The sequence below is a fragment of the Branchiostoma floridae genome, chromosome 7 (assembly GCF_000003815.2).
Source record: "Branchiostoma floridae strain S238N-H82 chromosome 7, Bfl_VNyyK, whole genome shotgun sequence".
In the NCBI taxonomy this organism is placed as follows: Eukaryota; Metazoa; Chordata; class Leptocardii; order Amphioxiformes; family Branchiostomatidae; genus Branchiostoma; species Branchiostoma floridae.
In genome coordinates this window covers 3,760,786-3,784,326 of record NC_049985.1, presented here as the reverse complement: position 1 = coordinate 3,784,326, position 23,541 = coordinate 3,760,786, and the positions used below count along the sequence as shown (strand labels likewise).

General features: G+C 43.2%; 1 protein-coding gene across 1 annotated transcript; it reads left to right on the top strand.

Moving 5' to 3' along the window:
* The first annotated feature begins 1,460 nt into the window (after nucleotides 1–1,460).
* LOC118419312 lies at nucleotides 1,461–22,503 on the top strand. Its single transcript, XM_035825672.1, has 23 exons — nucleotides 1,461–1,614; nucleotides 2,855–2,992; nucleotides 3,404–3,524; nucleotides 3,898–3,948; nucleotides 4,363–4,469; nucleotides 6,564–6,598; nucleotides 8,912–10,604; nucleotides 11,186–11,300; nucleotides 11,610–11,737; nucleotides 12,145–12,277; nucleotides 12,816–12,981; nucleotides 13,846–13,994; nucleotides 14,405–14,605; nucleotides 15,491–15,613; nucleotides 15,981–16,067; nucleotides 16,630–16,776; nucleotides 18,186–18,326; nucleotides 18,929–19,060; nucleotides 19,997–20,094; nucleotides 20,831–20,895; nucleotides 21,307–21,380; nucleotides 21,698–21,772; nucleotides 22,381–22,503. The coding sequence occupies exons 1-23, from the start codon at nucleotides 1,553–1,555 to the stop codon at nucleotides 22,501–22,503; spliced, it is 4,164 nt and encodes a 1,387-aa protein (XP_035681565.1). The 5' UTR covers nucleotides 1,461–1,552.
* Nucleotides 22,504–23,541: the final 1,038 nt, after the last annotated feature.

The following is a 23,541-nucleotide window of genomic DNA, read 5'->3' as shown; positions in this document are numbered from 1 at the left end:
CATCTTCGCGGGCTGCTTTATGTTATCTTGAAACTACACGAGTGGCATTCAATCCCAAGGATGAACTTCATTCAATGCCATTAAACGTAATATAACACCGAGTATGTAATATTTCCAATACCTACCGCCAATTATTGACATTGCATCACATATTTTTCCACGTTAAATGATATGTTGAAAAGTTTACTTGTGCTGCACATGCACATGTTTCTTTATTTGTTTCAAATACTAACTTCAACATCAACACCCAACATGTGATAATATTACAACTATTTCATAGCAATTTTGTCAAGGATCTTCGGACAACTTATCCACCTCTAAAATGCTCGTCACAAATTTCACGGCATATGACATGTTTAAGAATATGATAGTCCATAGATAATATTTATGTAATTCAGATCAAAAATCAGTTACTGTAATAGTTTCCCGGTGACCTACTACATTTCATCTCGGAACACAGAAAATGCACATCGCTTCCTGCATCGCGACCAGAGTACACAAGTGAAGGCTCCATTATGATGAAAGGTTATGGGTCCTTTGTTGTAAAGGCTGCGGCCTTTAGCGCCGTTCTCTAGTCCAAACAGGCGGTAGGACCCATTGTGTTGGGCGGCGTGGTGTGTTTGGGTTGCTCCAAAAAGCGCCGGGCAGGGAAAAAGGACACGTAGCAACATCTGGCGATTTTCTAGCCTCAGGCGGCATCGCTAGAATAGGAACGTGCGTCAAAATACGTAGAGAAACGTAACAAATCACAGAGGACAAGTTCTGACAGTTCAGACCCCTTGCTGAAAGTATGGAGTAACGAAGTGGTAGAAGAAGGTAAGTCGGACCCCATGCTCATTCATTCCGGTGCTTTGCCCTCTGTAGACAGTGAAATAAGACTGCTAACACACAGATAGATTATTCATTCTAACAGTTCGTACTTATTGCTAACGTATGTACAGGTAATACAAATTACACAGAAAAACAGAAAAAACTGTTTAGAAGATAGACTTAGCATTATGTTCAAAAATAGACCGTACATGACGTCAGAGTTATATCCAGGTCCTCTTGACCTTCATATGACGTCATGAAGGTCAATGTCCCCAACTGTTACATTCTTTTCTTAGCGAATCACAGTTCGAAATATACCATTGGCGTCTGGATAAAGAGTGGAGATTGAATTTAGTTCGATGTTGAAGGTTGATATATATATGAAATTATTTAAAACGGGAACTTGTTTTTGTTAGGGCTCAGATAATGTAAAAAAGGCCATCCCCGCCCCTCTAATTTTAAACCATGCATAGCATTAGTAATTATCATAATAGTAAAAGCATTCATTTATTCATAGTCCTACATTCATTGGATCATTCATTCATGATCATCCAGTCATTCAGTTTTTTTTCTTTTGTTCAATTTTTAATTCATAGATTCGTTTATTATATTTTCAATTCATCCTTGTCATATTTGTTACATAGAGTTGAGCTATGCTGGAAGCATTTCGGCGGCTTGAAGAGTCTACCTGAAAGGCGTTGAACATTTTCGTGGTCTGTGAGGGAGGGAACGAGGCCACACCATGGGGTCACCAGAGGTCACGGACACGGATATACCTGGGGACGAGGTTCCGAGGCACATCAGGTGAGAAAATCCAACATGGCGACTTTACAAGCAAATGTTAACTTGTTCCTCCCCCATTCTTTTGTAAATTGTGTGCACAAAACTTTATGTATGTGCATATATAACTCTTAAAGTTATACCATCCCGCCAATCATATGGAGCGTTAACTCACGAGAGACGAACTGAAATACTTTAAAATACTTTGTAACCTTCCCAACATTCAGGCATATCAAATAGCCTATAGATTTGACTTAAATGGACGATAATGTCTCGCATGGATGTTTTACAATGAAGGGATGTGTTCATTGATCTACGGAAAGGTCGTTATCTACAGGAAACATCTGTTGCACACGTCGCCATTGTTTCATAACAAAGGAGAATCGATTTGAGAGAAAGTCGTGAACGACGGAATTTTACTTTTAAAACACAACATTTGTCGTTGTTTTTCTACGTTGACGGTCTTCAATTCAGCTCACGTTTTAATGATGTACTGGTATACAGTTGATTGCCTTTCTGCCTTTTGGAGGATCCTGCAAGGTTTTATTGTTGTATCAGGTATGTTTTTGAATACATGGACTATATGGGGCACCACAAAAGGACACGTATCGTGTGGTCATTGCTCGTTTTGTGGAGACCGGAAAGTAAATGGTCAAAATCTTACTGTAAAAGATTGGATGGAATATTATTCGCCATCCATTTAACATTTCCAAAATATTGTGCTTCTTTGTTTTCTGTATGATTCAACAAATTTCATAAGGATTAACTACGAACGAAAGAGTGAGTGGGGTTGGTTAAGTGACTTTGATACCATCCTAGTTAGCTTTCCACTCGATCGCTCCCCTGGCTTTGTTGATTGCTCCCGAACTAAATTTAGTTCAATCATCTCTTAGTTCATCTCAATTAATTTCAATGACTTAGTATTAAGGATATGGAAATTTTGTATCTAGCTTGCTGGGAAATTTTGATATCAGCCCCGTGTATGCAACTCTGACAACCGTGGCCAACTTATGCAGTTAGAATAAATGAGAAACTACTAGTCTTTCTAGTAGTCAGGAAGGTTTTAAAGCTACTTTTATTTTATTTGTACCATGGAATATCCATCCCGCTAAGGTAGCTATTTGGTAACACATTTTGTATGTTATAGGTTTAGGCTGGATGGAGAAGGTTGAATAGAAAATAGGGTTATAACATTAAATATACAAAATTAGTGCATTATCGATTTACTTGTACTAATTACTATCCTTTTATTCTACTTAAACAGATCTGTGGATGATTTGATGTGTCACGTGAATGACGTATGGCACAGCTGCAGTCGCCTGGCCAATCAGAATGTCGAGCTCCGCTTGGAACTAGCTGAAGTGACCTGGGAACGAGACCGTCGAAAAGGGAAAATGGCGACGTAGGTTGAATCTTTTTTAATTCCTCGATCGGCCAAAGGGGACATTTTTGTCCCTCGTTTTGTGCCTAACTGCTGCCAAGTCACATTTACCGAGACCGTCTGATGTCTTACAGAAAAGTTTTTATATTATAATAACTTAAAGACTTAACGATGCTTGCAGTCACGTGATTGGGACGCAATCATATGTCCGCCATTTTTATGGTTAAAAGCGAGTATCGTTATTTAAGAAATAGCTTCACTCATAATTCATACCTAGCAAAGTCTATTACGAGTGTGAAATATATCTGCTGTTAAATGTAAGTGTTTTGTCTCTGTACATTAAAAAGATGCATCTATTCTTACTGGCATATGAATATTGCCACTATAACAACAGACACCCTGTATAGACACTGATCCTTTATGTCAACTCAGGTTACACACTGATGAGTTTCCAGGAAAGATCGTCCTCTGGCGGAAGATGATGAAACTGCAGGCTGAGCTGGACGAGTCCAGGTCAAGATGTGGGGACCTGGAGAGGCGGAAACTTTTTCTGGTACGAGACAAAAAAATCAGAAAAGCGTGTAAGACGTAAACTTCTGGTAGAGTCAATGCCGTTTTGTCCCATTATTCAGAGAGAAGGTTCGAAAAAGTGCTTAATTTATAGAAAATGACGTGTGGCTTAATATGTATGCATGGAAGAGTCGAGCGTGTGAGTGAGTGAACCAGTAAGCGAATGAGCCAATGAGCCAGTGAATTAGTCCGGCCACAGGTCTTTACTAAATTTAATATTTAGCAAAAAAAAAATTTATAAAATTCATAAAAGTATTGCCATTTTAAGACTAGAATTCCGAAGCGTGATACAGTACGTGTAAATCAGTGCTTAACGTCCGTCATGGTTACATTTTTCATCACTTTCTCAACCACAGGAACTCAACATTGATGATCTGGAGAGAATGGTGGCCAAACTACAGTTCGATGTGAGACATCCACTTAAGTTTCTTCGCCAGAACGTCAAACTAGTTTGTTTTCCTGGGTCTGACATATTCTCCCGCCCATACTCTCTCCTCGCTAGGGATTCAAGTTAAGTGACACGTCAATTAAATAGTGACATCAGATTTGCGCAAAGTCAGGCTGACCTTAAGGCAACCAGCATGCTTTGTGAGAGAAAAATGATGGCCGCCAGAACAATAAAGACACTAGCAAGGTTAGGCATATAGCTTACATTGCACATAAATATATGTTCAAGTGTCCTGTAATCTATACACTGTAAGAATACTTCACAGTCATGCCTAGCAGCACATTTTTGTATTCTATTGATCATACAAAAATCATTATAATAAAACCGGATGATGATGAGACCAAAATTACACCTCGTTTAAAATTTTTTGCAGCTTCAGGCGTCCGAAATCCGCTTGTCGGAAACATTGGAGGAGGCACGTGCCATGGCGCATGCGCTAAATCTGGAGATGCAAGCAAGAAAAAGGGCAGAGGTCATGATGTAAGTAGTCGTCATAAATCTATTTGTTGAACTACGAACATTAACGTTACTGTATTACTTCATAACTCAGACTTAGCTAATTCGGTGAGAACTAAAAGTTGTCTTTCGACGACCGACTGGTAGGCAATTGGTGTGAAAAGAAATACTGAGAAAACGTGATTCAGTGAGACACGTGAAGGCCGACTACCTTACAGCTGAATCACTTTATGTGGCTGGGTATTAACCTGCACAGATAACGTTAAGTACATTTGTCTGATTCTTACCTCCGGAAATGAGGTTTACAGGGGTACTGTTTTTGGTTATGTTTGTGTGTTCTCACATATGAATCTTTAAGATAAGATCTTTTATTATGAATTTGTTCGAATCTGAGTGTTTGTAGTTATTCATGTCACATTTCAACGATTTTAGGTCCCTGGCAGTCTTTTGTTTCTTCCGTTTGTACATAAATCCTGCCATCCAGACATTTCACCATTCTTCCTGTGACTGTTTCCACCTCTTAATTCACCGAATGAACTCGCCCCTCCTCCCATGCCCGGGTCAGCGCGGGGGGAATGTAATCAACATTTGTCGGTAATGGCTGGCCGTGTGAGCCGATCCACCTGCTCGGCTGTTAGGCCACACTATCTTAATTCTATGGATGACATCCGCGCGCGCATTGACTTTCACCTGTTTTCAAAAACAAATGTGGCCCCATGTTACACAATACCATCCCTGATGAATCAGATAACACTGAGGAAGCTACACGGCGAAACATGTTTGTTGTGTGTCGGTTCGAATAAAGTTCCTAAACGGGGAACATGCGGCTCCAGCGTCTTTTCTGAAGATGTGGCGTAAGTGTGAACGGTTGGCTTGAGGTTGTCTTTCTCCATATATTCTAAACATCCCTGATGAATCAGGATTCCATGCTTGCCATCGGGCTACAGCACCCTTGTTGCTTCTTTAACAAGAATAGCAATATAAACATGATTGGACTGGCGACGGTTGTCTCTTAAGGTCTTACCGGAGGTGAACATAAGACAAACCAAGCCTGGGGAAGAAGGGTCTGGATGTTTAGGCTTGTGGTGTCCTGTGGTTTAGAGCATTTTTTCCTAGATTTTTCTTTTTTTTCGGCCGTGCGTATTAAGTTTTGGGGTCTCCAGAGGATGTCATCCACAAAATCAAGTCAGTGTGGCCTTACCCACCACTGGCACGGCGGGACTGTGTATGTAAGACCTGAGCGTGTGTACTTAGCTCCGTACACACTGGGTAAAAGGTGTCATCAATTTTTCACAAATGGTCAGCCACGGAGTTTAAGTATAAAGTCGTGGTGAAACAGTGGCAACGCGCCCGGCCCCTCGTATTTGAAACCCTCGCTGTTGAACAAAATCAAAATTGCACTGTTTCGTGTGTATTGTGCTGAGCGCGCGTTTTTAGAAGGAATAGGTCAAAGACTTTAAGTTAAATTCTACGTTGTATTATTAGAGTGAGAAGTTGGAATCGACCAATTAGTGGCCAAAAGCAATGCTATATATGTTATACGGGATGAATTGGTTTTGATGTCAACGAAAAAAATGTTTTATAATGTACCTCTTTTTGTTTGACATAGTTTACTGGATCCGCCATATCAATTCATTAGGTGATATCAATCTGCAATTGCACAGAAACGTACCCAAAGTTGGTTGGAAGTCAGTGTAGACTGCGGAAGCTCGCCTGTCAGGCCGGCTGAAATGATTATCCCAACCTTTCTCCACTCCCCAGCGCTGTCGAAATTAATGTGACAGCGGGGCAGGGGTTACCGGGGTGTACGGAGCGCAGAACCGGCGGTAATACACTTGTAACGCCGCCCAGAAAACGGACAGGCTGCGGTATCAAAACTAGGCCTGTCAACGGCCATATCGGGTGCGAGCATCGCTACGCGGAAAAGGTTTAGGACGTGTTTAGATGGACACGTCTGTCACTGGTACTTGAGCACTCTAAGGGCATAAGAGTGTGAGTGTGGGAAGACTTTGACCTCCTTTAAGTTGTTCCTTGAAGTCGCTGATGTTATAAGATTGTGTCAAGACGACAACCGCAGGGGAATAGGAATATTACGTTCTTCCTCTCATTTGTTTGCAGGGAACAACTCAAGAAGAACAGATCGGAAAGTTCTGGTAAGTGATAACATGATTTCCACTTTATAGAGTCGTACCTAAACTGTATACATACCTGTCATACCACTACTGTGTCCGACATAACAAGAACAGGGTTCGCCATTAGGAGGTTTTTGCAGTTGGACACCAGAATAGTTGTCCTATATACAGGTGCATCGTTAAGCACTGTAAGTAATGACATGTTTTCCACTGTGTAGCGTCGCACCTAAACTGTGTACATACCTGTCATACCACTACTGTAGCCGACATAACAACAGATTTTTACAGTTCGACTCCAGAATAGTTGTCCTATATACATGTGCATCGCTAAGTGCTGTACATAGGTCTGTTTTGTATCTTGTTAACCTACAGTGTAACTACAAGTGTACATTTGTTAGATTTGTATATGTCTGAGAGCAAGGACGTAAGTGCGTGTTTATTAACGTAAAAGTCTACAGATAAATAAAAGTACTGGGCATGAGGACAACTTGGATTGAAAATCTAAGATGTGCAACAAAGTTTTCATTGAAATAATTCTTAGGGTAAGAGATGTAATAGATGTAATAGTGTAATTAGTTGCCCCATTTTAATTCTGTGTGGCATTTGGGCCCTGGGAAAACTTCAGTGTTACCTGGTATCCAGCCAACACTACCATTTGTTTTAGGCCGACTGCTGGCAAGACAAATAAATTGTAAATTTTTGCTCGGTTCGACATCTGAGTGATGACATTCAAAAGCGGTTTCCTGTATTTCACAAAGTTAGAGGTCATGGCTTTAAATAGTTGATTTGAAACAATATACCTGTCTGTATAATGTATATTGAAAACGCCAGTGTCCGGATGCATTTCAGTTTGACATTGGTATATTGCTTTTTCATTGATCAACAAAGGAAAGTACATGACGTAGAGGTGATGCACTCTAGCAACCAGTTATCATATACATGTATCAACATCACCCGTCAACAAAACAATTACGCCTGACAAAAACAATAACAATAACAGTAACAAGCAAATTACAGCAAATAGTTTGGGTATTCCAAGGTGGAATGACAAGATATTAATTGAAGGGTCTAGTAGGTACTGTTTTCTATTACAAAACCCAAATTGTATTTGTTGTACTGCTTCAACCGAAATCTTAAAATAAAGTACTCCCTATTTACCTACCGATCCTAATTCTTTTACAGTAGTAATCGGAAATACAGCTGCATTAACTTCACCAGCCTTCACATGACTTTTAAATGACCTGTGCATGTCACCACTTGGTGAGTGTACGTCAACAATGTTCCAAAATAGTGTCGGATGTTTTATTACATACCAGACGTATTACGCAAACCCCGAACTGAAAAGAAAGGCATGGTTTCTTGAAGACTTTGTAAGGTTCAGCTGGGAAAAACGAGCTAAGTTAGTCACATGTAAACATAACCTATCGCGATACCAGCGTCCTGTGCCAGGAAATTCCGATCCAGCAAAGATCAAGAATTCAAGATCTCTTCCATACTTTAAATTTTTTATCACAGAATCAAGAGAAAAATACACAAGTAGAATCGAAGCTCGTAAAAGGTCACGTCTTATCTCTTGGCAGGTCGAGAGAATTGTTTTTTCTTTGCTGCCCCTCCCCTTCCATACACATTCTTGTTCTGTCCTGAGATTTGTTGTTGGCATCCATCTGTCTCGGAAGACAATGGTAGGCAGACAGAATGGGCTAGGCGCCCCGTCTGCCTGGCCTGCACGTGACTTTTTAAGGAGAAGGAGAGGTGTGCACTTCCTTCTCCACCCTATCGTCTACTGCTATGGCGCACTAAGTCCTACAGGGGCAATTGCAAGAACTTCGTGCAACGTGTAAGACGGCCCCAGCAGATGCAGGTTTGTTGTTTGGAGTCGGAGTGTCCTGAGATTGATTTGACAGGAATGACATTGTGTACAAACACACAGCCTGCGGCGTCTCACCAACAGGGGAAACGTGTTCTTCCTTTAGACGTAGAGGTCTCCAAGCAGACGTGTCAGTTGGATAAAAGAAGAGAAGAGCTTGGCCAATTATAGGAACAAATAAGTTGCCATGGGGGTTTCAGTCTATTGCAGTCTATCGCCGGCCAGTCGGTTCACTCCTAGGACGATTTACTCCTACTAGAATTTTATTCCTAACTTGTCCCCTATTAGTATTACTATTCTGCCAGGCCGGAGTCTGGTAGAGACAACAGACATAGCGGGCGTATGGATACAGTATAATCCACAGTGAAATTTCGTAACGAAGTAGGTCCAGTTTACTTCATAATTGTTTTCATGGCATTTAGGTCCTGAATTGCTGTTTGTATAAAGTGACATGATTATTTTTCTAGGTCAGTGTCACTGCCAGAAGGCCGGTTTCAAGTTCAATGACCGCAAGGCCGTTGCACCCAGCTTGTACATCTCCCAGGTGTCCTTGACCCTGACCGACCTCTCGGACGCATGCGTACAAACGGACAACTATCAGCGTCACCAGACTTCAATCCTGACACAAACAGATTTTGATTACGAGAGTGCAACAAGGGATCAATTCGACGCATGCGTGCAAGTTTCAAACGATGTTGAAACTGTCGACGCATGCGTACAGACGTTTGTTGGATTGACTACTTTGGACCACCCAACTCGTCATTGTGACATCATTAGCTTACATCACCAAAAGGACAGTCAGACCCAAACAGACTTCCGGGATAGTCAAGGTCACGGGGAACCCAGTGGCACCGTATGCGCATGTACGCAAACGTTTTACGACTGTAGTGACGTCTCCACACAAACAGACTGTCCATCACGACAACCCGTCTCAACGGTTGGTGCATATGTTGCAAGTCTAGTAGCAAATGCAGTGGCGGAAGTAGGAGCAGAAGCACATCCCTGTAACAACTTGGATGCCTCAGGTCAACATCTCGACAACGGAGTATGTGATAGATTGCCACAGGATGTAGATGAAGGTCATGAAAAACAAATAAACAGCCAAGATGAGAAGCAGCAAACTGTCTTGACTCTGCCCGTAAGGCAACAGGACCAGATCCTTGAGAAGATTTATTATAAGCAAGATCTACAGGAACTTTCACCAGGTCAAGACATCGTACAAGATAAGGAACAAGATAAGACGCCTTGTTGTAGCGACGTCGACGCAGAGCCTGACACAGTTTTCTCAACGCCTGAGAAGACTCTTGAGAACCATGAAAATGGACTCTTAAAGGTAAGGCACCATTCTGTAGGTCAAGACAAGTTAGTTCATGATGATACAGAAGCGGGGGTACCACCTCTCAAGATTCAACTAGCTTCTACTACACTTGATGACGGGATGAACAATGTTCTGACACCTAACGTCTCTGACGTTACTCTTCAGACAAGGGATGTTTCTGATATGCCCGTTTCACTAATAGACAATAGCACTGAGGTCACTTTAGACTGTGGCAACTCGGTTGCTACTCCTGAGAACGTACCAGATCACGTAACCACGCTTGGTGCAGAAAGGTCAGAAGCACTGCAAGAAAAGGACTCAGAACTTGGGAAGGAAACTTCTTCTACTGAGAACCAAGGGAATATGTCATACCTGTACGATCCAGTTCTTGATATCTACTACAAATCACCTGAAGGCGATCAGCAAGGCGAGAATGATGTCGTTTCGGATGTTGACCATGGAAATGACCAACCCAAGGCGTCAACGTCTACTTCAGAGGCCTGTAGCCTAGGATCCCGACCGTCAGACAATAACAGTCTCGCTCCCAGCCTTTTAGGCTGCAGTACAGAGAGCCAAGGCTTTAGGCCTCCTGACTCAAGTAGTCTCGTCTCCAAGCTTCCAGACTCGAACTCTTTAAGAGTCGGTTTCAGTCCCCCAAACTCAAGGCCTCTGGACTCCAAAACAAATAGTCTAGACCCCAGGCCTGGCGAGGGCACGCTCAGTAGCCTCGGCTGCCGGACATCCCTGCAGGAGCGGTTAGGGCTGATGAATAAGATGAGGATGACCAACAGTTTCGCCATTCAGGAGGAGGAGGAGGAGGAGGAAGGATGTGAAGAAGACATGTAAGTTTGCGACATTTCTCTTTGACGGTGTATCTTAAAAAGAGTGCCTTTGGCGATTACAAAGAAGTATAGTTAGGTGTTTTAAATGACGTTCATGATTCCTCTCATTGCATTCAGCTTGATAATTGATTTTGTATAAATTCTTACGTTGAAACATGTAGACAAAGATCTCCCACCATGAATGATGATGCGAGTAGCCACTTAGTGTGTGGGACAGTTACCTTCATTGGCTTCTCCTTTGTTCTTAGTCTTGAGGTGTTACTAGTATTTGTGGAGATGAATTACAAGAGAGGTCAAGGCAGAGAGAGGTCCCCAGTAGTGGGGACAGGTCCCCTGGTGTGGAGGGAGAGCTCTCCCACTCGTGTAGTACCTGCTATCGTCTGATTTGCAGGGAGTTGTTACCCGGGATTGATGAAGGTCCTCCTCAATGGTGAGGAGAGGTCCCCTGGGGTAGAGGGTGCTCCCCTAACCGTGTCATAACAGTTATCGTCTGATCTACAGGAAGTTGTTCCCTGAGAGAGTTCCCCTGGGGTATAAGGGTTCCCCTTATCATGTCATAACTCTTATCATCTGATCTCCAGGGAGTTGTTCCCTGAGAGGGGTCCGCTGCCCGTGCTGCGGGAGGAGTCGGTGGAGATGACGTCAGACGCAGAGGAGAACCATTTCATTCCCGTCGTGCACGAGCCTTCCAGTGAGGTGGGGACATTTTTCAGCCATAAGTGTCAAAAAGAAGCTTTTTTATGAAGAATGGGCACATGTATTACGTAAACGTCCCACAGATAAATTCGCTTATGTATTTTGCTGTCTCACATTGGAGTAGGATCTCAGTGATGTTTTCATTCATAAAGTCAAGCATGCATTGATCATGTTTTGTCTTATACATGTCGCACGAAAAGATGGATTTACCGATATTTGTAAGGCTGGTAAAGTTTGCTTTTTGACCAGCTTTACCTGGCATTTTCCGCTTTTGGTAAATCCCAATTTCCGTGCAATTACGTGCATCAGAAGAGCCCAGCCAGTTCGGAGGATGAGGGGGAGCCGCTGGACCTCCCTCGGAGAGGAAGCCTCCTGGCACCAGGGGACAACACACAGGCGTTACGCTCCAAATCCGCCGAGTTCATCGGGGAAGTGAGGTAGTGAACTTTTTTTAAATTTAAGATGGATAATATTGTTTTTCCATTCTGTTTCCAATTATTCTAATAAAGACACTTAATCAGTCAATCAGTATACATCGACCTGAACGCTTTCTCGCCGATTAAAGTTGAATCAAGGATAGTCTTACTACTAGTACATGTACCAATCTACCAATGTGAAACAGGTAGGAAAACAATTATTATTTTCCGGATCAATTCAACTAAAGAGTGCATACTCTGACTTCGGTCTGGGAGGTAAATGACGAATAGTACATTTACCTTTTGTCTGTACTTTGTATGTGACATTGTTGAAATGAGTTACTTACTTGAGTGCAGTGCCACATTGTCCTCGTATGTCCCAAGTGACTTTTTCTAAAATAGTGTATTATCTCTGTGTATTACCCCAGGCGAGGGTCTAGCGGGTTCCTGGCGAGACCTAAGGTCCACCGGCGGTCAGACCCCATCAAGAAGGCGTCGCTCCAGGAGCTGCGCAAAATCTCCTTCTGTAGGGGCGGCAGGCCCATCCTGTCGTTTAGTGAGGTGAGTTCGAAGTTACACGGAGTCATGTAAGGCCACACTGACTTCATGTTTCCAGTCTTACTGGATGTGATTATAAGACAAATCAAGCCTGGGAAAGAACCTTGGAAGATTAGCCCGTAAGGGCTAAAAGGTTTCTTAATGAACAACAATAAACAACAAGCCCCCTGTTCATTCCTCTGGTTTAGCAGCATCTTTTCTTTGCTGAATTTTTGTCTCTTTTTTCCGCCTACGGGCATTAGTTTTGGGGTCTCCAGAGGATGTCATCCATAAAATTAAGACAGCGTGGCCTAAAGATAGACAAATGATGGTATGTTACAGCGGTTCCGAGTGCGCATGTACAGTTAAATGAATCGTACCTCTAGCTAATGTTCGCTGGATAAATCTGAGACGGGATTTACTTGCTCTCCCGTAGGAGGATGTGTTGGACCTGTAATGTACTATCTGCACTGTGTAGCTTGCTAGCTGTCTGGTAGGAGGAGTGTGTAAAACAAGTGTTATATCAATGACTTTGAGATGCAGTTCTCTTACCACCCGACAGGAGGGGGTTGTGGACCTGTTGTACGGCTCGCTGGACGAAGTGGAGCTGACGGAAGAGGACCGGAAACGGAACTTGGAGCTCCTGGAGGAATGCCGGATTGCGTCGGAGAGGTTCAAGAAGCGACCCAGACCTTACAAGTTCAAAAAGGCGGGGAAAACGGAACGAGGTCAGACAACGGCGAAATCGTAACACTAATAACTTTTCATTAGGGTATAAAAAGACCAACATCGAGGGCGTAGTATTCCCTAAACTGAGCAGTTAACAGAAGTGCCCAATGCCTCTTGTAAATTTAAGCCTGTATCCAGTTTGTACCACCATGCATCAATATTCTCTCGTGCAAATCTCTGAACAGAATAACTGATGACATAAGACAGTGTATCAAAAGCCAGCCAAGCCGTATTCAACTGCCACCTGTCACTACTTGACTGGCTTTTGACACTGTCTTATGTCATCTTTAAAACTGCATGGAGATGTATTACTCTTATGCCAGGCTTGAGAGGATGCCACACTCTACTAGGCTTAAGACAAAAAAAAACATTACTTTGCGTGCGGCAGACTAGATCCCCAAAGATACCCTCTATTCAGCCTTCAGGATTCACCTGTTCGTCAGCACGACAGGGGATTCAGTAGGAAATAGTGAACACAGTGATCACAGGGCTCGAAATACTTTATTCTGCTTACTTGCAATGGTGTAGCTAGCATTGAAAATTACCTACACCAGACAAATTTTACCTGCACCACACAATTTAGGAAGTATGGATCATACTAAAATTGTTCAGGAACCATTGCTTTTTTTTTCTTTTATACTTTGTAGGTGGTAACAGTCAGTGCAGCTAATAACAATCCATATATACCTATATTATAGGACATTCGTGTATAAAACTCAGTACGCGGGCCAGTGCAGGTTAGGTGCAGGTAGACATCAGAAATACCTGCACAGCTTCCATTTTACCTGCACTAACCTGCATATTGCAGGTAGTATTTCGAGCCCTGTGATCCTATAATAAATCTCTATCTATCTGCGACCCAGAGCGGTCCGAGTCCCCAACACGACAGGAGACGGCGGAGGAGAGCGGCCATCTTGCCGACAAGGAGAGTAGCCTGGACACCCCTCCGGAGGAGGAGGAGGAGAAGGAGGGGCAGAGGCTGAAGAAGAGGTCATCCACAAGGTCACTGCGAGTGAGTGGCAGCTCTGAGAGTGTATGTACGGTGGCGTCATCTGTCATTGCATCTGTTTGTGTTTGTTTGCTTTATTTGTTTTTGTTTGTTGGAGCTAACGAGTCTGCCATACTTCTGTTAGCTTTGCTCATGTTTCATTCGTTTGTTTTTCGTTTGCTTGTTTGTTTACTTGTTTCATTGAGCGAAAGTGTTCCAAGGAAGGGTAAACGTCCGATGAAGTCCTTTTGGCTTGTCACATATAAGCAAAACCTGTCCAATTTTATCATATGTGTGGTACAGGGTAGTTCAGGGGGTAACGTGGATTCTCATCATTCAAATCGTCAGAGTCGGACACACTTTTAACGGTTCGTGTGTTTGGAAGACGCCTTGTGTTCATTTCACACTCTCTTATGTTTTGTTTTTATTCCCAGTCCAATTCCACAGATTCAGACATAGACGTGAAGGCGGACATCCTCCGGGGTCTTAACTCCACCTTCCCACAGACCAAGCCGACAGGAGGGGGGTACCAGGACTTCCCCATCAAACCCTCAGGAAAGGGGGGAGGCTATAAGGACTTCCCGCTTCCGAAAGCACAGGGGCCGGGGGGATATCGAGATTTCCCTCTAGCCAAGGTCAGTCTTGAACAATAGATAGATCGTTTGGTCATTTGATGTAATTATAAGATTCTATACGCCATTTTAGTACACAAAGTAAAATGTTTACCCAAGGAGGTTAACCAAAGACATCAGTCCTCTGATCCTGCTCAAGTTGAAATGACCCGAAGACCATTCCAGGTGACCTGAACGGGAAGGTGCCTGTGAGTCAGTACAGGCCCCCGTCTCGCTTAAGGGATATTTAACGTGTTATATTGAATATAGCTTCATTCTTACTAGAAAGTAAAATTTTCTGGCACCATAACAGATTATTAACATTTACTTGAATTTTAAACAATGTTTATATTGGATAGCAGTACCAGCTGATCGTCAAGAAAACTGGGGTATCAAAATGTTTCTGGTTGCCCCGTATATTTGTCACGCAAACTCTACGCTTAAACGTTTGCAGACATTCGAGAAGAGATAAACTCTTTATCCAACGGTGCTTACCGAGATTTCTGGGTTGTGAGAGTTAAAGATGCAACTTCCTGCACTTTCATCACTTTATCAACAAAAAAGGCCAAATCTGATAATCAATACCGTGGATTCGTGTACTACGCAGGTTATAAAGGATTCTGTCATGTAGTGTATACCGTCACAGAAGAAATTTAATTTAAAAGTTATATAATCTTTCTGGTTGCCCCGTTGTTTGACAAACAAGCTCGGCCTTTTAACGTTTGCAGACAGTCGAGAAGAGATCAACCCCTACATCCAAATTTGCTTACCGAGATTTCTGGCTTATGAGGCTTAAAGACTTTCGTCATTTCAGCACTCCATTACTACAAAGGGCTGCAGTCGATAATACCCCGGACTGCATATGATTCTGACATGTAATGTACTAGTATTGTGCCCTGCCGTGACCAGGTAAGCGGCGGTGCGGGCGGGTACCAGGACTTCCCGCTGCGGCCCATCCCAGGTCCGCCAGGAGACACCCCGGGCCCGGCTCAGCCGCAGAAGGTACTGAGGGAACAGGGCAGGGGAGCAGAGGTAGGAAGCCATTGGTGACTTTGTTCAGATTTATTGAATTTTTACGTAAAAATTGAGGTATTGTATGTAATCAGTTGGTGTCAACTTGTCAATTTCTCTTGCTGTGTGTCCTCAGAGTGGCAGCCTGTACTGTAAGGTGGAAATGGTGTAATATGATACTTGGAGAATTCCACTGTGGCCTGACTTTGGTCCAATGTTGTAGACAGGCATAAAACTCGAGTTTGAGCTTGCTTTAGAACTTGATTGTCCTATTGAGCCTATTTCCAACAGAAGAGAGGCACATACGGAAAAGCAATCTTTATTCATCTATTTTGCCTCTTTGCAAGAAACCACTGATGATTTTTTCTGTTAATTCTGTCTACTACAGGAGAACAGGGTTCGGTTCGGGAACACCGCTGCCGTCAGCTCACGGCTGCCCGAGCTCGCCGAGGCCTCCGAGACCGAGAGCAAACAGGTTCGCTCTGACGTTTTCATCTCGTTAAAAAAGTTTCCAACTCACACAACATGTAGACCGTAGTAATTATTTTGCCTTTCTTAGACTTCCTGGCCCATTACGTTGGACACGTGATCTTACGAGCACGTTCTTCAGTAATGGAAGTCTGTATCGCCCCCCGTCCTTAAGTTGTTAATAGCGACAAACAAGTTAATGTGGGTGCTTTGATTTTTCTTTGATTTCTTCTACAAAGTTTTGAAAACCTTTGAAACTCACAGTCATCATCAATGACATGCACTCTTCAATGTTAATCAGGTGGAATTTATAGCTGTGATCATAATATTAAATGAATGAAGAACAAGGGAAGCTGCTAGGTGGCCCCGAATCTTATCATTTCTAGTGTTTGTCACACCTTACCAACACACCAAGTATGAAATCAATCCGTCCAGCCGTTCATGAGTTATCTTGTTCACAGACACACACACACACACAAACACACAAACACAAACGTAAGTGGCAATATAACGTACGTGAATATATAATGACAGTAATAAATGAAGAATAAATGTTGACCACCTTTCAGGACGAAGACAGTGACCGGAGCTCCCCCTCCTCCTCCCCCGAGGACCACAGCGAGGCTGTCTCCCGCAGCATGCCTGAGTCGGTGCTGAGGAATCTGGGGCTGGCCACGTCACAGCCGCAGAGGTGCCTGACGGAAGAGGAAGTGGAGGTTTGTATACATCACCTCTTTATTTAACTTGAAAGTTCATCTGTGTTGGTAGAAGTCATTCTGGAACATTTTCAGTCAAAAATTTGGGGTCGAAAGTCCAATTTTTGAGTTGGATATTACAGTTATTAAACTGGTTCAAGAATCACGTTTTTGAGTGCACTGCCGCTCAACATTAGGACACGTATTCTCGCTCATGTGCTCTTTCCTGTATTTTAGATTAGATCTATTTCATGTCGTTTGTAGAATAATTCGCGTCATTGGTGTTATTTCATGTCTTTTTTAGAATCATTTCGCGGCCCTAGTGCGCATCCCTGACTTTGGTATAATTAGTTCACATCTCCTGCATTGCATAGCTTAGTATCCGTCGCTGTCCTGTCCTGTCGCCATTTCATGTTGTAGAATAGATTCATTGCACTTGTTCTACTTCAATATTTTCAACAAACCAGAACTAGTTTACAGCCCTGGTGCTATTACATTATCATCTACTAGGATCCGAGGATTGGTGGTCTGATATTATAATAACAGAAATTGGACGAATAGAGTCAATAGTACGCGAGGGGAATCGACTGGCCAGAATTCTTTCCCCTCCGCGAAATAGCTACTCTGGCCGACCGACTCCCCTACCGTCCTACTGACTATGTTTGTCGAATTTTTTTAATTATTATATTAGACCACCAATCCGCGGAGTCAGTCAGAAACTACTATTTCCTATCCTTTTTTCTTTTTCAATATTTAGAACCGTTTCACTGCCCTGGCGCTGGAGTGGCGGACGGACTCCTACACGCTGGAGAAACGGTGCCTACGGCCGTAGTGCTATAGTTTATCTTTAGATTTTATATCCTCTGTAGAACCGTTTCACTGCCCTGGCGCTGGAGTGGCGGACGGACTCCTACACGCTAGAGAAGCGGTACCTACGGCCGTAGTGCTATAGTTTATTTTTATATCTTTTATCTTCTGTAGAACCGTTTAAAGACCATGGCTAGATCTCGTATTTTTTGTAGACCTCGGCTATAGTTTGACGGTTGTAGTTCTTTCTTATATCTTCTGTAGAACCGTTTCACTGCCCTGGCGCTGGAGTGGCGGACGGACTCCTACACGCTGGAGAAGCGATCCCTACGCCGTAGTGCTATAGTTTTTCTCACGGCCGTAGTACGATAGTTTATCACTATGTTTTATATCTTCTGCAGAATCGTTTCACTGCCCTGGCGCTGGAGTGGCGGACGGACTCCTACACGCTAGAGAAGCGGTGCTACGGCCGTAGTTGTATAGTTTATCTTGATATTTTATATCTTCTGTAGAACCGCTTCACTGCCCTGGCGCTGGAGTGGCGGACGGATTCCTACACGCTGGAGAAGCGGTGCTACGGCCGTAGTGCTATAGTTTATCTTTATATCTTATATCTTCTGCAGAACCGTTTCACTGCCCTGGCGCTGGAGTGGCGGACGGACTCCTACACGCTGGAGAAGCGGTGCCTCCTCCTGGAGAGGCAGCGTGACGTGGCCGAGAAGAACCTGGACCAGGAGATGGGCATGCTCAGGGGGTCACTGGTGGTGCGTCTCTTGTCGCTGAGATTCTTTTCAGTGTCCCATATACATATTTAGTCCCTACCAGGCTGACTACGCTGGCTATTATAGGGAGAACAATTTTCCAGGGGAGTTGCTACCAGGGGAGTTGATCGGCCGCGCAGGAGGGGGAACATGAACGTAAGCGCGGACCGATTCCCCTGGCCAATTTCTCGACTTTGGGGTCGAATACTGGCATCCCCGTACCCCCTTTAAGACTTTCTGGTGGAGGCTACAAGTATCTATCATACATGCCATAAGATACATACATTCATATTCTATGAGCATATTACGCACCATTGATTTACGAGACGACAAAATCCATGACATAGAAATATGTGAATATACTTTTCCTGGGTCTCATAAAACATGAATTCGAATAAACATTGCATTCAGAGATACATTTCATCCCTACCTGCAAAAATGTATGTGTGTACTACTGCCATTAGACTAAAAAAAAGGGCTGCAGACAGGCTCAACTAGATGAGGAGATCCGTGGCAATGTACTGTCTACATTTACAATGTGATGGCCTGCCATGGTGATGATATGTTAGGTACAATGTAAACATGGGTACGACTCTTTCCATCAGGGTTTGAACCACCTCGTGAAGGACCGTGAGACCCATGAACTGATGCGGGAGCTTCATCAGCAGATGGACATTATCCACCACCTCAACATCAAGGTCTCCATCAAGTCCGAGATGCACGGATCCGTCCAACAGGTAAGTCTTACCTCTCTTTATCATCCACCACCTCAACATCAAGGTCTCCATCAAGTCCGAAATGCACGGGTCCGTCCAACAGGTAAGTCTTACCTCACTCACATCAACATCAGGGTCTCCATCAAGTCCGAGATGCACGGATCCGTCCAACAGGTAAGTCTTACCTCTCTTTATCATCCACCACCTCAACATCAAGGTCTCCATCAAGTCCGAAATGCACGGGTCCGTCCAACAGGTAAGTCTTACCTCACTCACATCAACATCAAGGTCTCCATCAAGTCCGAGATGCACGGGTCCGTCCAACAGGTAAGTCTTACCTCTCTTTCTCATCCACCACCTCAACATCAAGGTCTCCATCAAGTCTGAGATGCACGGGTCCGTCCAACAGGTCAGACTTGCTTTTACTTGTTTTAACGTCGATGAAGGTTAGACATCCAGGTGATAAGATATGCCAAATAGCAGTTACTCAAACAACTTGCCATGGACATGGTTTTGGAAACGGTCAGACTTCAGGTAGCGTCCTTCCGTCAGTGACTTTCGTGAGTGTCACTGACGAAACATAGTGAATGCTACCTGGAACGTCTGACCGTTTCCAAAATCATAGTCAGCCACTTGAGTATCTGCTATTTGGTGTATATATGACGCCGCTCTTGGTTTAAGCCACACAGGGATAAGAATAACTTGAAAGTCCATCTCTGTTGGTAGAAGTCATTCTTGAACTAGAAAATATCCATAACAAAAAAATGCACTCGCCCAAATTTGACTGACCAGCTCCAGTCCAGGTATGAACAATCTCCTGCTGCTGTGACTTCACGTTATGCAGATAGAACACGTGACTCAGTGAGCAGTGGGTCATAAGTTGCCGTAAGTCTATGGCGCCCACCGTCTTTGTTCAGGGATGGTTGAGGGTTAAGAATACAATTGATGTTGCTGCAGGAGTGGCGCGTGAGCAGGGCGATAGAAGTCATGATGCAGCACGTGGAGAATCTCAAGCGGCTGTACGAGCGGGAACATGCAGAGCTGGAGGAGATGAGGTAATCAGACACATAATCAACCACACACAACTGGCAACCTAGTACCTAAACAAGTTTGATCAATTATCTGTAAGTTATAAATGTTGTCTACCGTCTTTTTTTAGTGAGAAATTGTCATCTTTGTGCAAGGATTTGAATTTTTGACCTCAAAACAAAGTTTTCTTAATTTTCATCTGCACGATTATCACGATTGTCATCTTTGATTTGGAATTTACTTATCTTTAGTCTCAAAAAGCGGTGTTCAATAGTTATTTACTTTGTAAAGGGACAGGTACAGGTACACAAATGTTTAGGTCTGGACCTGTACCTTAACAATTTTATAGGTACGGTACAAGTACTGGTATTTAGATACACAGCTCTACGTTTGAACATAACCATTACCTACTAGACCCTTGGCCTCCTGATCATTTGGGGACAAGGTAGACATGGAGAGAGCACTTAGCCACTTACTACTAAATTTTATATGTTCCGCTTGCCTTGCTGAATAACACGATGAATTCCCCAAAAAGACTCGGATGATTTCACTTTTTAGACGACCCATTCTTCTGGATCTGGACAAAATCATGATACGAGGGTTTGACTTTGTAACAATATGTTGGCAAGATCAAATAGTACCCACTATAAGCCACTAGGAACTTTTTACATCCAAGTACTATATTTCATACATTAATCTTTTGACAAGTCGTACAGAGATGACTATCAGTGGTGACATCTTCGTGTTTATGGTGTTTTTCAGGCGGCTGATTCAGGATACAGGAGTGTTCGACCGATTTGCCCTCCCAACGAGAACATCGGAATCAGGTCCGTACGCAAAATATTGATGAAAGAATGAACACTGGATGGATATTGTGTCATGCGTGATAATCTCTTTTCCTAGCCCTTATTGAAATGATGTAATGATAACAATTCTCTTTTCATTAATCAGCTTAGCTCTACAATATGCTTTTTGGACCTTTTTGTAAGAACTGGTCCTTTTATGAAATCAACCAATTCAATACTTTTGGTAACGTGTCTTATGAGAGAAAGTTTTGCAGAAATTCATGACAAAATGTCCGTAAAGCTATAAACTACATGTAGACTTGAACCTTTTTTACAGTCTAACCAACTTAAGAAACAGAACTTGGAACGCAGCAGCACAATAAAAACATTGCGTTATACAGACAATAGACGTTACTCTCCATATTCATCCAATGGATTTGAATGATTTTCCAGGAGAAGACTCCCCAACCCCCGGGCCGATCAGAGTACGGCGCGCGTCTGTGGCATTCTCTCCCGGCATGAACAAGGTAAAGATATAAACCGAAAACAATAACAGATACACGTTATGCCAAGCCATTCGGTGCAATATGAATTAGTTGAACGTGAGTGTGAAACTGCTGTGCTATCCAGAACACTATAAGCTGCTTCGCAGTTCCGAGTTATGCAGTAGAATACATTGTGATATTATTCTCTAACCTTACCCACAATTACCTACACGGCGAAGATTACCACATCAGTTCATTAATTTCAAGTAATTGACATGAAATAACCACTGTGATATTCATGGACGATATTTAATAGGGCCATCAACCCCTCATTAACTAGCCCTCAATATTATACTCAGGGCATGAGACGGAGAGCTTCTGTTGCAGCTATCCCGAGATCCATTGCGGTGGGTTTAGGAGGGCCACCATCTCCGGTAAGATATGATTAAGAGAAACAATAGTAAACGCTCAACATCTTTAGGACCTAGAGCCTAAGTCCGGATTTAGCAGGATGTAATGCTATTTGTGCGATGGTACATGGTACATAAAACGATTCCAACGGAAAAAAGCTGAAAAGTCATCGAAGGGAAATCCTTTTGTCTGTTCACGACTGACAAGAGACATTGCCATCGATAACTGGTTATCGTCATGGTCAAAAATGTAGTAGCATCTTACTTCAGTCTAGTCCTGAAAAATGTGCACCTTAAGTTTGTTAACAGATTCCTATTTACGCAACAACGAACCCGTTGATAAAGTTGGGTATTCTGTATGTAATGTAGTAGCATCTTACTTCAGTGCAAAAAATGTACACCTCAAATTGTCTCCTTTACAGACTGAATCCTATTTACGAAACAACGAACTGGTTGATATAGCTGGGTATTCTGTATTAACGGTGTGTGCAGCAGATTGTTGAAGAAGACGAACTTTTATTGCGCGACAATTATTAACACGTACCATATATGGCAATATGTATATACATGGGAGTTGAATGTACTATTGCTAGAATAAAAAAATTGATCATCTGATTTCCCATGCCCCTCAGGACAATCCCGGCGGCATGCGGCGCCCCCCGATGGTCAGCCGAGGGTCGGTGTTCGGGCCGAACGGTACCAGTACACAGGGCAGCATGGAGGATCCTGCAGGGGGAGACAAGACCAAGGCGTGAGTTCTTATCCGGATCCTAGTATTATACCCAATAAGATACAGTATCGTTAGGTTTTAGACTAGAGTAGTCGCTCGCTTACTACATTGTTTACCATCGTTTATCAGTCATTTTTTGTCACTTGCTTAAGAACTTCATATATTAAGAACGTACTTCATTTTTATAAACGATGTCGTTGGTGCCTAGAAAGACCCATGCCCGTAGCCAGGGGGGGTTCGGGGGGTTCGGAAGAACCCCCCCACACATGCCAAAAGGTCCACTTTTTCACATTCAAAGGTCCACTTTTTACAGTCCAAGATTTTCTTTCATTGGCGGACTGACTGGCATTTTTCAATGATAGAAATTTCAGTCAATTTAAGCGAGTCTATCAGCAAAATGTGCCCTAGAAATTGCAGGAAATAGCGTTTCAGAGGGTCCAGGTTTCAAAATTTCCCGGACCTCCATTGCGACGCCTCGCATCTTCGCTGTTGGACATGGTGAAAATATTTTTTGGGGAGTCGACAGTCTCTTATATCTATGATAGAAAACTTGGCTTAGTCTTCCAGCAAATTTTGCTACTCAAAATGCAGGAAATAGCGTTTCAGAGGGTCAAGATTTCAATTTTTGCCGGGGGAGCATGCCCCCGGACCCCCCTAGGCAGCTCGCGCCTACGGCGCTCGATGGTCCCCCAAGTACTAAAAAGAACCCCCCCCCAACCGAAATCCTGGCTACGGCCATGAGACCACAGATACTTACGACTTTAACAGTCAAAACAAAGAGTGTAAGGTGTTCTCAAGGAATAATATTACGACCAGTTCCGTTCCTCTTTATTAACAAGTGATCTTTTCATAGGATATAGGAGAATTCTTGTACACAACCAGGTTGAACTTACTTGCTTACGTTTCGATGTCTATCAGACAGCTTCCTCAGAGCTTCTGACTGGAGTTCTGCTTCTCGCCGCTATATGTAGCCGATGTAGGCGGCGCTTTTGCGGCGAGAACACTATCCCAAACGTGGCCAAGTTTGTAGAACTCCAGTCAGAAGCTCTGAGGTAGGTGTCTG

What these genes read in the sequence shown, in the direction of transcription:
- LOC118419312 (XM_035825672.1), top strand. Translation starts at nt 1,553, where the DNA reads ATGGGGTCACCAGAGGTCACGGACACGGATATACCTGGGGACGAGGTT. An exon ending in GAACAGATCGGAAAGTTCTG is followed by an intron (nt 6,599 to 8,911) that starts GTAAGTGATAAC and finishes TTATTTTTCTAG; the next exon opens with GTCAGTGTCACTGCCAGAAG. An exon ending in CCGAGACCGAGAGCAAACAG is followed by an intron (nt 16,068 to 16,629) that starts GTTCGCTCTGAC and finishes ACCACCTTTCAG; the next exon opens with GACGAAGACAGTGACCGGAG.